The 19,231-nt window shown below is 33.1% G+C and overlaps 1 protein-coding gene across 1 annotated transcript; it reads left to right on the top strand.

Moving 5' to 3' along the window:
* Positions 1–11,893: 11,893 nt before the first annotated feature.
* LOC111886793 (uncharacterized) lies at positions 11,894–12,602 on the top strand. The gene has a single exon (XM_023883039.3). The coding sequence runs from the start codon at positions 11,963–11,965 to the stop codon at positions 12,335–12,337; it is 375 nt and encodes a 124-aa protein (XP_023738807.1). The 5' UTR covers positions 11,894–11,962; the 3' UTR covers positions 12,338–12,602.
* Positions 12,603–19,231: the final 6,629 nt, after the last annotated feature.

Here is a 19,231-nt window from a genome sequence, read left to right as displayed (position 1 = left end):
TAATCCTTTAACTTTTTAAACTCGAACGGTCCAAATTGATTTAAAAATACTATTTTTTTTCCTTATCCACCACATCGCTCCCATCATTGGTAGAAACACACTCAATCAATGTGGAAAATTAGTTTCACTTTGGGTGACCCCTTAGGAGTCTTCGTATCGTGTAGCCCAAGCGGACAATATTTGGTACATGTGAATCAATTGAGAACATGAACAAGTCTACATCTTCTTTAAGGAACTCGAATCAGGAGACTCGATCCTCCTCCAATGTATACTAACTATATTTTTATATAAAGAAATTGAAAACACAAACAAGTTGGACCAAATAGAATGTATGTAAGAGGTTTGATGGTTGCCTTAATTATATGCTAAGTGATTATTCTTTGATGTATAGAAATCCAAAATACATATAAGGAAAGAATCAAGATGACATTAATGTTCTAGACATCAAAATGACAACAAAATGCAAATGGTGTAGTCGTGTAGTAGGCCAAAGTGAAAACTAATTATTGAAATTTATTAGGTGCAGGGTACCTTAAATTGCAGGGATCATTCGTATAATTTACTCTAAAATAATTTGATATATCAAGTTTCGTTGTGGAGAAAAGGAAAAAAAAATATTTTTTTATTTTAAAAATGATAATAATAAAGCAAAGTGACTAAAATGAAAATTTTAAACAAGTCCAACGACAAATGATAAGTTAAACAAAATATAATAACTAAAATAAAACACCCCGAAAAATTCAATGACTAATTATAACCTTGATGAAATTGTTCGTTGTTATAAATTGGCTAACACCGATTATAATCACTAAAATAAAAAATTAATAAATAAATAAATTTAATGAACAATGGTAGTTTAAAAGTAATATAATTACAAATATAAAACACTAAAAAATTCACTAACTTAAAATACCTAAACTTTACTTTTTTAAAGAATAAATTATATGAAAACTAAAAGTTAAAAGTTTTGAAGTAGCAAAAGGTTTGCAAAAGTCATTGAAATAGCTTTTTGATTATTTATTTACTTTTTTAATTTTCTTTTTGTAGAAAACAAAAATAAAAATTCTTATTGCCGAAAACCCATTTTTTTTAAGTATAAAGTGAAAACTCCAAAAAGCTTTCAACTATTATTTAATACAAAAATTCTACATATTATAACAAGCTTATTAGATTATTATTATTCTTAACAATAATTATCCTAATTTTGTTTCTGGGTATTAATTTACAGCTTTTTTATTTTTCAACTAAGTTTACCAAACTCAAACACATCTTACTGTATTTATATAGTCTAATCTTATTATTATATTTATATAGTCTAATAGGTAAGAAATATTATTAATTTATAGGGAAATGACATAATAGGGTAATTATTTTTGTAGTTTTGTTTATATTTAGATAATTATTTTTTGTATATATTTGACTATTTAACTTGTTAAATATAATCATATATTACTATTGTCACCGACTATCTCAAATAATAATGGTAATATGTAAATGCATTTAACAAGTTAAATGATTATATAGAAAAAAAAAATTGTTTAAATGTGAACAAAACAAAATGTTAATTACCATAATAAATCATTTTCCTTACTTTTAATAGCGATTTTATTTTATATATTTGTTTGTATTATTTATCCAAACAATATTTTTAAAACATCTATAACGATTGATTATTTACCTCATTTATAATATTATGATTTTACTAATATGTTAGGGTATAAATGTTGTAATAAGTCGAAGTGTTAGTTTTGTTGTTACGAAGGATCTCTAGTCTTCGTAAGTAGAGTCTTCGGATGTAATGTTATATTTACTAAGACATTTTATTGAATAGTCTTAATGTCTAGTCCTTAGTATTTTGTTATGTTTTTGTACGCCTATAAATAGGAGTTGGTACTAAGTGAGAACTTAACTTTCACATATTCTTTACAGAGAATTCCTTTGTACTCTGTAAACTCAAAAGCATAATATGAGCTGATCAAAGATTATATTTACTCTCGTGTTCATCGTATTTCTTCTTTCTTAATTCTTACATGAATTAATCTTTAAACTCGATTTCAAATCTCATCATAATCAATTCTCAACTAATTTATTTTTAGTAAAAACTTATTATCAAAAATATTAAGTAAATATTGAATAATCCTAAACTTTAGTTTTTTAATATATATATATATATATATATATATATATATATATATATATATATATTGTAACATACACCTTTAGTTATCGTGTTATGTAAAATTTAAAAGTGAAGTAAAATTATGTTTAGAATCACTCGGAAAATATTGGAAATCTTATGAGATTCCAATCTAATATCAAATATTAAAATTTAACGGAAATATAAAATTTGAAATAAGTAAAATCTTATTATTGAAAGTTGTAAAGAATCCTGTTAGAAACATTTGAGCGAAAACCTCATCGAAATTCGAGTTATAACGAAGAAGTTATGACTATTTGAAGTTTCGCGACAAAACCGGCACGATGCCATATGACGTAAAAAGGTGAGTTTTCGATAAACTACTTTTTAGCCCTTATGGTCCAAAATAAAGTCGTAGTATTCATTAAACTGAGAATTTTCATAAAAACAACGTTCAAATCTGACTTCGTATGAGGAAATTATGACTTTTCTAAATTTTGGAATAGTAGTAGACACCTAAAAACTCGAAATAAAGATCGAGTGATTTTTAGCCGATGCAACCTAAACGAAAATCGAAAGTCTCATCAATAGTAGTACAATGGTAAAAAGGCAGACGAAAATGGACTTTGGATGAAGAAGTTATGAATTTTTAACGGACTTTTCATGTTCCGGCCCGTTAAAAATATGATATTAAAAATGAAGTCAAAATTAGCCAACGGAGTCTAAAAAATTGTTGTAGACTATAATCCCACCTACGCGTGGATATAAAGAACGTCAAAAACCGAGCTCGTACGCAAAAAATATGAATTTTTGAAGTTTTTAAATAAAAATAAATGAAAATTAAAAGCCTTATCCAAGGAGGTACGCCCTGCGTAAAGGCTTACGCCCCGCGTACTAGATCCAACGAACACGTATCATGCACTCTTGACACGTCCGAGGCCCAGGTTCCGATCAGATGACTCCTCGCATGTGTGCCCCGCGTACGAGGGTTACACCCTGCGTACTGAGCTGCCTCGCAGTACGCCCAACGCAGTCAGCAGCTTTGCTGCCCTATAAATAGAAACCGAGGTTGTCGTATTTTTGTTTAGAAAATTTCATTTTCTTTCACTCTAAAACCCCTTTTGGCCCACTTTTAACCCCCCGAAACCCTGGTATCATTCCCGACACCGAAATAAGTCTCGACGCTCCGGAGTTCCCGAGAAAATTATATTTTCAAGTCGAAACTCTGCCCGAGTAAGGTCGGTTTTCAACTAAAATCCCCGGTTTCGTCACAGAAAGTCATATTTAGAGCCGAAGTGCTGCCCAAATTATCATTTATTCCTCTGGTTATTTCACAGTGAGTTCAATATAGGGATAATTGTATGTTATGTGTTATATATTCAATGTACTTTACTGTGTTATATCGGATTTATGCATTTGGCCATGTAGAGCATGACTCGTATAATTTTCTGGTATTGGCTTTGTGCCTTTGGTAATGTAGAGTACGACTCGTATAACTTCTGGTATGGGCATATGGCTATGTAGGGCTGAAAGCCTGTATATTTTAGCAAAATGATAATCCGAAATTGTGTTTTCTGTGTCATTTGGGCTGAAGCTTTATTGATGTATATCAAGTTGAAATTTATTGTTGGTTGAAATGGAAAGTCTGTCATATGATACACATATGCCTTTTTTGTTCTTTGTCCCTCTTAGCTTCTGTCATATTGATATGTATATGACATAGCGTTATATTGTAACTGTTATTGAACTCACTAAGTGTCACCCGCTTATCCCTCTCAATGGTTAAACTATTACAGGTGATAAGCATCCAGTATAGTCATGTACTGATAGAAGATGTAGAATAGATAAATTTATAGTTTTCGTATTGTATTCCTGGGAAAGTATGTAATATATAAAACTTTGTAAAAAAATCGTAATAGTCGGTTTGTATCCAATCTATGTAATTAAATTATCAATGTAAAATATTATTTTATGAATATGCATGTAGCATGTTTTGGAGTAATTTGGAGTGATAATAATGTCTTTAGTATGAAAGTTTGGGTCTTTCAATCATGGTATCAGAGCGGTAGTTTAAGTGAACTAAATACCACAGATTGGTATTTAGACTTAAACCGTCATAAATTCAATATACCACAGAATGGATTCATTGTAAGTATATGGATACAAACCATAGGAAATATTTTAGTAAAAGTATTAGGTAATAATAAATCCTAATATTCTAAAATACTATGTTGCTCCAAATTTTCAGAAGAATGGCTGAACAGGAAGGTAGTCATACACCAAAAGTGGGTGGAGATCCTAAACCTGGTGAAGTAAATACTCCAGTATCCCCTCGTGAGGAGAGACTCTTGGGTAAACTCACTGGTACTGGTATTATTCGGCAAACTCTCGAAGAAAACAAGAAGAATAATGATAAAGGCAAAGAAAAGCCACTGGAGAATCTTCAAAAGGAGAGACGAGACGTCCCTCATTCAAAACTTTCAAAAGTAGTGGTGCTACAGAGTTTTCTGGAGTCCTTAATCCCATAGTTTTTCTAACTTGGATTCAGAACACAGAGAAAACATTTCGTATCTCTCATGTGGATAATGAATACAAGGCTAATTATGCTTCTGCAATGCTCATCGGAGAAGCCTTGGTTTGGTGGGAGGCAACATATGAAGCTCTTAGCGGGTATGACCAGGAGAATTTATCTTGGGAAATGTTCAAAACTCGTTTGCTAGGGAAGTATTGTGATCTAGACATGAGGAGGAGATTAGAGAAAGAATTCCTCGAGCTTAAACAAGGAGGAATGACTATGAATGAGTATGAAACTCAGTTCAATCAAAAAGCACGATTTGCTGCAAATTATATTCCAACTGAAGATGAGAAAATTCAATTATTCAAGGAGGGACTATGATATGAAATCCACGATTTCGTAAGCAAACGGGATGTTCTATCATTTGATAAAGTTGTTGAGTATGCCCGAAGATGCGAGCATGACTTGGAGATACGTGGTGCCACTCTTTCTATTCCAAAGCATCTACGTACTGATTGAGTTGTTCCTGTTTCCTCTATTCCACCAGCTCAATCCGTTCGATATGAACCTAGTAAAAAAATGTAATCCCAAAATACCCCTCTTGGCCGCGGTAGGTCATAATCTTTTTCTCCTCAGTCACCATCGTGTCAAAAATGTGGAAAGAATCACCAAGTCCAATGCAGAACATAAAAATAATCAGTGATATATTATGGATGTGGATAAATGGGCCACATAAAACCTATTTGCCCGATGAAGAGTGTTACATGCTTTGCTTGTGGTGTTACTGGCTATAGGAAGCGCTTCTGCCGTACTCTTACTAGCCAAGTGACGGGAAGTCAAGCTTTTGTTCAACAACCGACGAGAAGTCAAACTCCTGTTCAACAACCAAAGAGTAGCCCAACTAAAAAGGAGGAGGTGCCAAAAGCAAAGGGTCGTGCATTCCAGATTACCACAAAGGAGGCACGCGAGGACCCAAATGTTGTGACGGGTACATTTCTTGTCAACTCTAGACCTGCTCACATCTTATTTGATTCTGGTGCCTCAGATTCTTTTGTGTCTCGTGAATTTCCGCATTCCTTTCAAATTGCTTGCTATGTACTCGCGCAACCATTTCACGTAGATACTGCAGGAAGTATATCATTACTTGCTGATAAAATCTATAGGAATTGTGTCATAGAAATTGAAGGCTATAATTTTCTTGCTAATCTGATTCCTATCTCCTTGCCCAACTTTGATATTATTCTCGGCATGGATTGGTTGTCAAAGAACCATGCAGAACTCTTGTGCTATGAAAAGATAGTACGTATTCCCATTGAAGGGGAGAATCCTATCTATGTCTACGGTGAACAAAGAATCTTAAAAATAATCTATTTCCTCAAAGTTCGTAAATTCATATCAAAAGGATGTTCTATTTATCTGGCCTATATCGTCGATATCTCAAAAGAGGAAAAGAAAATAGTAAATGATGCTCCCATTGTAAATGAATATCCTAATGTTTTCCCTGATGATTTTCCTGGACTTCCTCCAGACAGGCAAGTAGAATTCCCAATTGACCTTGTGCCTGGTGCTGCTCCGATTGTGAAGACTCCTTATTGTCTTGCGCCAGCTGAGATAAAAGAAATGATGATCCAACTGCAGGAATTACTTGACAAAGGCTTTATTCGACCGAGCACCTCTCCTTGGGGTGCTCCAGTGTTGTTTGTCAAGAAGAAGGATGGATCAATGCGAATGTGTATTGATTACCGTGAGCTAAATAAGATGACTATCAAGAACAAGTACCCACTACCTCGTATTGACGACTTATTTGATCAACTTTAGGGAGTTAGCTATTTTTCGAAGATTGATTTGAGATCTGGTTATCATCAGTTGAAAGTACACAAGCAGGATTTTCCGATAACTGCTTTTCGTACTCGTTATGGACATTTCGAATTCTTTGTCATGCCACTCGGTCTGACAAATGCTCCTGCTGTATTCATGGATATGATGAATCGTGTATGCCGTCCAATGCTCGATAAATTTGTCATTGTATTCATTGACGATATTCTAATATATTCCAAGTCTGAATCTGATCATGCCCTTCATATTCGTGACGTATTAGAACTTCTTCGAAAGGAGAAACTATATGCTAAATTCTCAAAGTGTGAATTTTGGCTTCGCCAAGTTTAATTTCTCGGCCACGTGATTTCTGGTGACAGTATATCTGTAGATCCTACCAAAATCTAAGCCATTCAGAATTGGGAAGCGCCCCGTAATGCTTCTGAAATTCCCAGCTTCTTGGGTCTCACGGGATATTACCGGAGATTTATTAAAGATTTTTCGCGTATAGGTGTACCTCTCACGAGTCTTATACGAAAGGAAGTAAAGTTTGAATGGGGTGAAACCTAAGAAAAAGCTTTCTTAACTCTAAAAGATCTCTTGACTCATGCTCCGATCTTATCACTTCCAAAAGGTGATAATGAATTTTCTTTATATAGCGATGCGTTAAGGTTAGGACTAGGTTATGTGTTGATGCAGTGTGGTAAAGTGATAGCCTATGCCTTAAGACAACTGAAGGAGCATGAAAAGAATTATCTCACCCATGACCTCGAACTCGCTGCAGTGGTATTTGCCTTTAAACTTTGGAGACATTATCTTTTTGGTACAAAATGCCAATAGTTTACCGACCATAAAAGTCTCAAGTGCATATTAAGCCAGCAAACTTTGAATATGAGACAACAACAAGCTATGGAGCTAATCAAAGACTATGACTGTGAAATCATATGTCATCCTGGAAAGGCCAATGTAGTTGCCGATGCACTTAGTAGAAAGGTTTATCATAATAGTGTGTGTTATGCTATTACTCACACTACAGTAAAGTTCACCATTCTAGATGAACTAGAGAAATGGCAAGAAGAGGCCCTAAAGCCATAAAATGTAAAGAAAGAAGAGATGGTACATTATACTGATGTTTTACTTGATGATCCACAAGGATTGAAGGTATTCAAGAATCGGCTATGGATTCTAAAGATTGGTGGATTAAGACAGAAGATTTTAGATGAAGCCCATAAGTCTATGCTGTCAATACATCCTGGTACAAGTAAAATGTACTATGATGTACGAGCTGATTATTAGTGGCCAGGACTAAAGAGAGACATTGGAAGATACGTACAGGAATGCTTGATATGTTTACAAGTCAAAACAGAGCACCAAAAGCCTTACGGAACTCCAGAAAGTCTTAGTGTTTCTGTGTGAAAATGTGAAGAGCTGTCCATGGATTTTATTACCAAATTGCCAAAGACTGCTAGACAGCATGAAAACATTTGGGTAATTGTCGACCGCCTAACTAAAAGCGTCCATTTTCTCGCCATGCTTGAAACAACTCCAATGGAGAAATACGCACAAGTGTACTTGGATGAAATTATTGCAAGACATGATGTGCCACTAAAGATTATTTCTGATCGTGATACTCGCTTCACTTCTCACTTTTGGGCGAGTATGCAATGTGAATTGGGATCTTGAGTTGCTCTCAGCACAACTTATCAATCCCATACATATGGTCAGACGGAGAGAATGATCCAAACAATAGAAGATATGCCTCGTGCATGTGTCTTGGAGTTCGGTGGTAACTGGGACAAATATTTACCTCTTGTCGAATTTTCATATAATAACAGTTACCACACTTCAATCAGAATGCCACCATATGACGCACTATATGGACGTAGATGTCGTACTCCATTATGTTGGCGTGAAATAGGACAGAAAATCCTTGGAGGCCCTGAGATGATTCAAGACACGATTTCCAAGATTCAAATTGTACGAGAAAGAATGAAAGCGGCTCAGGATCGACAGAAGTCCTATGCATAAAAGATGAGACGACCCATAGAATTCAAGGTGGGTGATTTCGTAATGTTGAAGGTATCCCCATGGAAAGACATTATGCGATTTGGGAAGAAAGAAAAATTAAGTCCTAGATTTGTTGGTCCTTTCAAAATCACCCAGAGGATTGGTAAACAAGCATACCGCTTGGAATTACCAGAAGATTTGCCAGGTATTCATCATGTGTTCATGTGAGTTATCCGCGTAAATGTTTAAGCATATATGATGAAGCGGTTCCGTTATTTGAGGTGAAACTGGATAATAAGTTAACATATGTAGAAGAGCCTGAAGAGATCGTAAACAAAAGAACGACTAATATACATAATAAAGAAATGGAGTTGGTGCTTGTCAAGTGGAAACACCATCGAGGCCAAAATTATACTTGGGAAAATAAGAATGAAATAAGAGAGAAATATCCCCATTTGTTTAAATCGTTGTAATTTCGGGGACGAAATCCTCAAAAGGAGGAGGTGTTTGTAACATACACGTTTAGTTATCGTGTTATGTAAAATTTAAAAGTGAATAATATTATGAAATATTATGTAATTTTGAGTGTTGAGTTCTAACAGATAGTTTTTACTAGAATTGAAGTAAAACTATGTTTAGAATCACTCGGAAAATATTGGAAGTCTTATGATATTCCAATCTAATATCAAATATTAAAATTTAACGAATATATAAAATTTGAAATAAGTAAAATTTTATTATTCAAAGTTGTAAAGAATCTCGTTAGAAACGTTTGGGCGAAAACCTCATCGAAATCCGAGTTACAACGAAGAAGTTATGACTATTTGAAGTTTCGCGACAAAACCGGCACGACGCCGTATGACGTAAAAAAGTGAGTTTTCGATAAACTAGTTTTTAGCCCTTATCTCCTAAATGAAAGTCTTAGTATTCGTTAAACTGAGAATTTTCATAAAAAGAACGTACAATACTGACTTCGTATGAGGTAGTTATGATTTTTCTAAATTTCGGAATAGCAGTAGACAACTAAAAACTCGAAATAAAGATCGAGTGATTTTTAGCCGATGCAACCTAAAAGAAAATCGAAGGTCTCGTCAATTGTAGTACAATGGTAAAAAAGGCAGACGAAAACGGACTTCGGATGAAGCAGTTATGAATTTTTAACGGAATTTTCATGTTCCGGCCCGTTAAAAATATGATATTAAAAATGAAGTCAAAATTAGCCGACGGAGTCTAAAAAAATGTTGTAGAGTATAATCCCACCTACGCGTGGATATAAAGAACGTCAAAAACCGAGCCCGTACGCAAAAAATATGAATTTTTGAAGTTTTTAAATAAAAATAAATGAAAATTAAAAGCCTTATCCGAGGAGGTATGCCCCGCGTAGAGGCTTACGCCCCGCGTACTAGATCCGACGAACACGTATCATGCACTCTTGACATGTCCGAGGCCCGGGTTCCGATCAGATGACTCCTCGCATATGTGCCCCGTATATGAGGGTTACGCCCCGCGTATTGAGCCGCCTCGCAGTACGCCCAACGTACCGAGGACTTACGCCCAGCGTAGTGAGCAGCTTCGCTGCCCTATAAATAGATACCGAGGCTGCCGTATTTTTGTTTAGAAAATTTCATTTTCTTTCACTCTAAAACCCCTTTTAGCCCACTTTTAATCCCCCCCCCCCCCCCCCCCCCCCCGAAGCCCTGGTATCATTCCCGACACCCGAAGTAAGTCCTGACGCTCCGGAGTTCCCGAGAAAATTATATTTTCAACTCAAAACTCTGCCCGAGTAAGGCCGATTTTCAACTAAAATCCCCGATTTAATCACAGAAAGTCATATTTAGAGCCGGAGTGCTACCCAAATTATAATTTATTCCTCCAGTTATTTCATAGTGAGTTCAATATAAGGACAATTGTATGTTATGTGTTATATATTTAATGTACTTTCTTGTGTTATATCAGATTTATGTCTTTGGCCATGTAGAGCATGACTCGTATAATTTTCTGGTATTGGCTTTTTGCCTTCGGCTATGTAGAGCATGACTCGTATAATTTCTGGTATTGGCATAGGGCTATGTAGGGCTGAAAGCTTGTATATTTTAGCAAAATGATAATCTGAAATTGTGTTTTCTGTGCCATTTGGGCTGAAGCTTTATTGATGTATACCAAGTTGAAATTGATTGTTGGTTGATATGGAAAGACTGTCATATGATACACATATGCCTTTGTTGCTCTTTGTCCCTCTTTGCTTCTATCATATTGATATGTATATGGCATAGTGTTATATTGTAACTGTTATTGAACTCACTAAGCGTCACCCACTTATCCCTCTCAATGCTTAAACTATTGCAGGTGATAAACATCCAGTATAGTCATGTACTGGTAGAAGATGTAGAGTAGATAATATTATAGTTTTTGTATTGTATTCCTGGGAAAGTATGTAATATATAAAACTTTGTAAAAAAATCATAATAGTCGGTTTGTATCCAGTCTATGTATTTAAACTATCCATGTAAATATTATTTTATGAATATGCATATGACATGTTTTGGAGTAATTTGGAGTGATAATAATGTCTTTAGCATGAAAGTTTAGGTCTTTCACACACACACACACACACACACACACACACATATATATATATATATATATATATATATATATATATATATTATTTTTAAACAAATGAAATATTTTAAAAGTAAATAGTATCCAACAATAAACTTAATTAAATTAAATATGTAACAATAAGTATTGAGAGTCATATAAAAAAATAAAAAGAAAATATTACGTAGCAAATAAAAAAAGAAATCTATATAATATAAATGTTTTAAAATTATTGTAATTTTTTATACTTTTTAATTAGAAATTTATAAATTTTTAATTTTTTTAATATAATGTTGTATATTATTACTTAACGAAAGTATTTTAAAATGTTACAAAAAAAATATATTAAATTGTCATACAAAATCTATGAAACGTTTTAAAAATATATTAAAAGAAAGTTTATAAATAATTGTATAAAAGTTTTAAAAAAATTGTATGAAAAAAAAAACTTATAAGAAAAATTATAAATATTTAGAAAATATTTGATTAAAAAAGCTTGTATGAAAATTATATGAAAATATAAAAAAAAATTTAAAAATTATAAGTAAAGTTTAAAATATTATATTAAAAGAACATATAAGATTTTTTTTATAGGTTTGACTGTTAAATATGTTCAAATATCAATATTATCACATTTAATAAATTAAATAATCAAATATATAAAAAAAAAGTTTACATAAATGAGAACAATGCCAAAATATAAACCATCCGTCTACGGTTCTGCTTCTACCCAGTATATTATTATTATTATTATTATTATAAACAGTTAAAGACGTCAGCCAAAGTATGAAAGAATACCCTTCCCGATTAAGTGCTCATCTATAAATTCGCAACCTCGGCCACCCTTCTTCCAAATTCTATTTTCTACAACCCCATTTCCATTCACGATGACCGAGGAATTTCAAGAATCGGAGTTAATCTTCCCAGAAAAGCCCTCCGGGAACGGAAAAGAACTCCGATATCCAAAAGTCGATAAAAGAAAATCCGATAAGAAAAAGCCGAAGAAAAGTTCAGTTCCCATGAGCATTCGGGAAGAATTTTCCGGCAGTTCATGGATTCGTCACTATTTACAAACACATTCCATCGACGACGATGATGCAGATGTAGATGAGAGAGTGCCGCCCCACGTGATCTTGGAGCGCCGGATCGCCGGAAAAGCTGCGTTTTCCCTTTGCTCCGGCAACGGGAGGACTTTGAAAGGAAGAGATTTAAGTGAAGTACGGAATTCGATCCTTAGGATGACGGGATTTCTAGAATCCTGACATTTCTTCTTTTAAATTTTAGTTTTGGATTAGATTGGGTTTTTGGATTCGATTGTTGCATCAAGATTTTTTTTGCTACACTAATGATGTCATCAAACCAAGGTAGCGTAAGATTTTGATTAAATTCTCCTCAAGATAACTGAAATGTAACCGAGTCCAAACTTGAGTTGAGTTTACAAAGATGTATGATTAGTATAACAAAACAAACAATTTGTGCTTAAAAATATAATAAAATAAATAAATACATTATTAAATGTTTTTCCTATTGAAATTGTATGAATGTTGTAAATGTTTTGTATTGAAAGATAAAATAACATTTTTTTTATGATTACTTGACTTTCGGATAATTACAACAAATCATAATGAGAAAATCATTTTTTCTTTTGAGTACAAAAAGTTGATAATAAGTTTTATAAATATACATGGGCTATTTAATATATTTTTTTGATGTTATATTTAGAAGCCTCTGAATCGATCCATTCTTTAGTATGTCTCTTACATGTTAGATTCACCTTGACTTAATAAGATCTCTGACTCGATCAACAATTATCAAACAGTCTTAACGTTGATAAAAAATACAAAATGTTATCAAATATTTGTTGTCAAACCATTAGGAAATATAATTGTGCCCCCATAAACTAGTATGGGAATGGGATTTAAATTACAAAATTTAATGGAAAATATGGAAGTTTGTTATTAAACACGACGTAAAATGAACTGTTTCTCTTATATTCAGCGTTATACTCACAAAGTACACAGTAACAAATAATGATTAACTAATAGTAAAGTTTGAAAAAGAACTTGTATTATTTTTATGATTATCACTTGATAAAACAATAATTTTTTTGAGATTTGATATTTATCATAATAAGCACAAATTGTTACACATAATTGACAAAAAGTATATGGATGACTATTGAGAACGACATAGTGGTCGTACGGATGTAACACTTGTTGTGTTGTTGAGAAAAATACGACTGAAATATTATTGTTGGTTTATTCAATTGTTCATAATATATTGATTATGAATAAATTAATGGAATTTAATTGGATGTAGGGAATCGAAATGTTGGCTCTCTTTTGGTGAAAGTCACCATATAAAGGTTTTAAATAAAGATAAAAGTTTTGTTGAATATTCCGTACGTTGTTGTTGGCTACCCTTATAACATCAATCCAAATGACATTTTTTTTTAAATTTTATTAATTAATGATCATATTGCCTAAGTAATATATATTTTTTATCCAAGCTAGCACATGGGGTTCTCTCGGTGTGAGCCATATTTAGCGCAGATGTACATGAAGAAATTAACAAAAATGCGAATTAAGAATACAAATACAAGGTAATTGTGATATTTTGAATGTAAAATACATAATGTTGTCACTTGTCACCATCTTTTCATATTAAATCAACACATACAATGTACAATGAATAAAATATCGTGTTTTGCCATTTTACTCGAGATCATATCGTCGACTGAGAGCAACAATCACACTTTAATTTGATTTAAATGATATCAAGGTCATCTCCAATGTTGCCATGTTGGACATAATTTTAAGGTCCATAACACTATCACATTATTTATTATTTCATATCATAAATATCTAAACATCTTTATTTTATAAAATCTCCTTTATTTATAAACCTTTTAAATGTTTGTAAATAGTTTATAGGTTTTTGGCACTATACCACAATAAAGTTTGACGAGTTTACACATTTAGGGGGTGTTTGAATAGAGAAAAAAGATGGTGTTTATTGCTTATTGCTTATTCCCAACACAATAAACTACGTTTAAGTGTTTGAATATGAATCTTTAAAAATCAGCTTATTGTGGTAGAAATAAGTTAAATAAGTTGATTTTAATAAGCATCCCCCCTTTGCTTATTACTTATTGCTTATTCCCACCGCAAATGAGCTAATAAACAATAAGTTAATAAGCTATAATCTAATTTATCCAAACGCCCTCTTAGTCACTAAAGTATTTTTTGTGTCTAATAGACCTTTAAAGTTAAATTTTACTTATCAATTACACAATTATATGAGCTGATACAGCAAGTATCGGTTACTTGAGTGACTAAATGTGTAATTTCGTCCAATTTTGTTGTGCTATAGTGTCAAAAACCCCATACGGGTTTTACAAGTCACATCAACATGTTACCCGTAAACCAAATACAATTTGCCCCTAAACCCTTAATTAGTCGGTATTTTCTAACGTTAAGGACCAATTGAACACAAAAATACTTGAATGACTAAATGTGTAAATTCGTCAAACTTTATTGTGCTATAGTGCCAAAATTATTTATATTATTTATCTTTTTAGTTTAATCTATATATTATATTTAAAATAAAAAACAATAACAAAATTTTTGTAAAACTAAAAATATAATAACTAAAAATAATACTACGTATTATGATAAAAGAAAGTTCATCAAAACATCTTCAATATTGCTCTCATTTTGAAGGCATCAATTAACTCTTTTTAATGGTGTGAATTATAAAATTAATAATTCTCAAATTTCATAATGTGTTTTAAACAAATTAGAAAAAGAAAGGATAGAAGGAGAAAACATCACATAATAAGAGGGGAGTAAATTGAAAAAATAAATAAAATTTTCAATTTTTTAGACTTTGGACCGCAAAGAAAGCCCTTCATACCACCATGGCAAAAATTAATCTTTCAATATGCTGCAAAATTTTGATGGATCGTTTCTTGTGTTTTATGGACATCAACCAAGAAAGCCATAGCGGATGCTCTAAGACTGTATACTGCAAGAACCGAATACTATGGTGGATAAACAAAGCGACAATGATTATGTAGGCCATATAAATAATTAAATATATCAAGGTCTAAGGAAGATGAAACTATTACAACACTCACTATACACACCATAGCATGTACAAATGTTTTGACAAAATGTTTGGCAAAAAAGTTTTCTATAGTTAAAGCAAAAAGAGTTTTATGAGTAAAAGAAAACACTAAATAATAAACTTCGCCCCACATGTAATCACACATAATATATGGATATTGTGCCTTCTACGATTCATTTTGATTGCCTTCATAGTAGATTATATTACTTAAATAATTCCATGGTAACATGGTGTATAAATTCATTCATAGCATTCATTTTTCTTCATAAACACACACATTCATGGGGGAAGAGTTTGATGAGTCTGAGGTGACTTTTGCAGATGTTAAAGCATGTAGCAAACAAGAAAATCACATTGGATGGCAACAAAACAAGTTTTTCACCAAAAGTAAGAAGAAAAAGATGAGACATTCGGTTCCTCTTAGTATTCCAGAAAATATATCCAGTTCTCGATATGTGGAATCTGATTTATTTGAGGATGATTATGAAGATGAAGTAATAGTGCCACCATATATACTATTAAGGCGAAGAGTCTTAAGAAGTATAGCATATTCATTTTGGAAAGGACATGGTAAGACTTCGAAAGGAAGAGAACAGAATCAAATAAAGAATCTAATCTACAGGTTTACTGGGTATCTTGAAACTTGACAGGCATGTGTTTTCTTTTCTCTTTTATGGTGACTAGGATGTGGAGTTAACGAGCTTTGGTGGAAAAAAATGATTTATTTATACGTATGCCATCTTTGTTTGTGATTAAATTTATGGATATAATATGGTATGCCACGAAACATTAAACAATATTGTTGGGTTGCATTTTATGCTATATTTTTTGTCACATTTTATGTATCATTTTGCACCCCTATATGTACATATGTACATATTTGTTCCATAATCATGCATTGCATCATATGTTGGGATTATGCTCTAACTTTTGTTAAGGGTTTATTTGTGTCTGAATGGGTTTAATGGCAGATGTGAGATGCAAAAAAAAAAAAAAAAAAAAAAAAAAAGTCGAGATTTGAAAAGAGACAATAGACAACGGAACACATGAAATCATAACAGTACACGGAAGGAAAAAAATTGGAAAAAAGTTCTAAAAGAATATGGCGCGACCATGTTGATGGGTTTTGAAGCTTAAAATGATCAATTTTTATAGGGAAAGTGACTTATATGGGTAAGTATATTTCAAAATCGTTCAAAAAATATCATTCAAGTTTGGTGTGTCCAAAAAACATCATCCAAGTAAAGCATTTGTACAAAAAACACTAACGAAGTACATTCTTTGTTCAAATTTGACCTTTGGTAACCGATAATTACCTAAGTAAAGGAAAAAAACAATAGGAAAATGACTCAAAGAGGTAACTATGTTTCAAAATCGTTCAAAAAACACCATCCAAGTTTGGTATGTTCAAAAAACACCATCCAAGTAAACTTTTTGTACAAAAAACACCAACAAACTATATGTTTTGTTCAAATATTACCCACCGGTAACTAGTTCTTACAGGTTAAATGATAACTTGGCTTAACTATTATGACATGTCATAATAATGATTCACAAAACAATAAATGATATATTACTCCTTTAAAAACCGATTTGGGTTTTTGTGACAACCCGAAATTTCTACCTTGTACAACTATTCAAGTCAATCAAATCCAGACTCACTTTACCATCTTCTAGCACTGTTTTGAGTCAATTTGAGTGTTCTAAGCCTAGTACATTCAAGTTAGAGTGTAGAAATGGGTTCCACAAGTTCAAACATTTCACAAAATGGCCATACACTCCATCATGAGGAGTGTACGGCCGTACAATTGGGTTTCCGGCCGTACACCCCCCTCTGGCCGTACACTCTGGTCTATATATTGAGGACTTGGCCTCCATTCAACCCTTTTCACCTCCTTTAGCCAAGAACTCGATTATGCTCTCAACTATCATCCAATTCTACACCTAGATCATCAAGATTGTAAGTATTTCTTCCCTTGATTGGTTAATCCTTCCTCTTTCTTGTATGAATCACTGATTTCATCCATGAAATCACTCCATTTTGGTAGATCTTCAAGTGTTCTTCAGTTTCACCAAGAACACCAAGAACACCTACCAAGTTCTTGGGCCCTAAACACCCCTAAAGGCTTTTATATCGTAAGTACTCCTTCCTATGCTTGATACTCACTAGTTATGACATTAAAAATCATCCAAAATCATGAACATCAAGGAGTGTACGGTCGTACACCCTCATGTGGCCGTACACCCCTGTGTTTGGTGCATATTAGCCTCAAAACTCACATTCTATACAAAAGCATGTTCAAGAACACTTAGGGGATGCAAGTTAGGGCCATAAAGAACACTTTTGACCATCTTTACAAGATCATCAAGGGTGTACGACCGTACACCCCTTTGTGTGGCCGTACACACCCTTTTAGGGCCCAAAATGGTAACAAACACCCCTTTAAGTTAAGCTACGACTAAATCACACTTCCTAGATGATTCCCAAGGCCTTAAGACACACTTTAGCATGTTCCATAGGGAGTGTGCGGCCGCACACCCACTTGGGCCGCACACCCTGGCCGCACACACACAAACTTGATGCATTCTGGGCTTTCACTCCATTTGTGAGGCTATATACCCCTTATATGCAATCATATGTGAATGTAACACTTCAAAACAAGTGTTTCCTAGTCCCTAAAGTGATTCCCATCATGATTAGTTGTATAAACACTAATTATATACATATATGTACTATTATATGATTGTTAGGGTCTGCTTGTGCCCGAGATTTCACTTAGCACTCAACATCATTTCCCGATCTTACAGTCGAACAACTCAATACAGGTGAGTTCATACCCCTGAAATCAATCTTTTAAACTGTTTTAAATGCTTTTGAAGGGGGGAATACAAGTAAACATAGCTTAAATTGTGTTAGTATAAACATTTATATACTTGCTTAACATCTTGTTTCAAACTATTTTCCAACTGCTTTTCAAACATTGTTAGATTTCTTTATAAAACCCTTTCTAAACTAATTTAAACTCTTGTTAAATCCTTTTACTTTCAAATACCATATTCATTATGTATTAGTGTATAAGTATGCTTTAATGGACTTAAGATTATTGTGGATAACCTTATTTCATGTTCCTTGTTTGGTTGTGGGCTTAGGGTAGGATACACTAGTCTGACTGTCGATTAACTCATAGTTATACATGTTAAATACGTAATAGAATATAAAGTTTTATCTTTAAAAGCTTTACTCAACTCAACTGTCCAAGTTGAGCAATTGAGACTTGTCTACAAATCGAGATCACACAAACGTCTAGTAAACTATAATAGGTATAGTTTGGCAAACATATACACATACATTTACATATACAAAGAACGGAAGAGAACATATACATATACAAAGAATGGAAGAGAACATATACATATACAAGAACAGGAACGAACATATACATATACATATACATACAAGTACAGTAAGAATATGATAACTAGAATGTGAAATACTACTTATGGATACAACAATACATTGTTGTATCACCTTTGTAACTAGAGTCTCCTGGAGGGAGAGCAAGAATCGTGTGTATAGATTTATACGGGACATACACTCCCACACCCCGACTGCTAGCTACAGTCCCAGCCGGTAAGGCTAAGGGGTGACAAAATGTCACCTTACTATTTTATGACGCCATAGGTTCGTCAGGCATTCAGCCGCCAATCAGTATGGTTACAACAAATTCACATCTAATCCTTTAAATTAACCGAACCGGAATTAAAGGCAATAAGACTCTCTAAGGAGTATTGTACATTTAGTACATCTATTAGTCTTCAGTTTTATCATTTCATATTCGGTAGTGTCATTACTGAGATAAATCATTTCATTTCTCCAGAAAATGATAGTAATAAATGGATCGAAGAAAACATACTTTTATACAGATATAAAGTATTACTACATTTTTATATTTACTATTTCAAGTATATATGCAACCATTACATTTTTATTTGAGAACAAACACGTAAAACAGTCGAGCTTCTTCATT

Source organism: Lactuca sativa, chromosome 4, assembly GCF_002870075.4.
Source record: "Lactuca sativa cultivar Salinas chromosome 4, Lsat_Salinas_v11, whole genome shotgun sequence".
Lineage (NCBI taxonomy): Eukaryota > Viridiplantae > Streptophyta > Magnoliopsida > Asterales > Asteraceae > Lactuca > Lactuca sativa.
This window is presented reverse-complemented; position numbering and strand designations above follow the sequence as displayed.

Bases quoted from the DNA above. Each gene is read 5' to 3' on its own strand.
- LOC111886793 (XM_023883039.3), top strand. From the start codon at position 11,963: ATGACCGAGGAATTTCAAGAATCGGAGTTAATCTTCCCAGAAAAGCCC.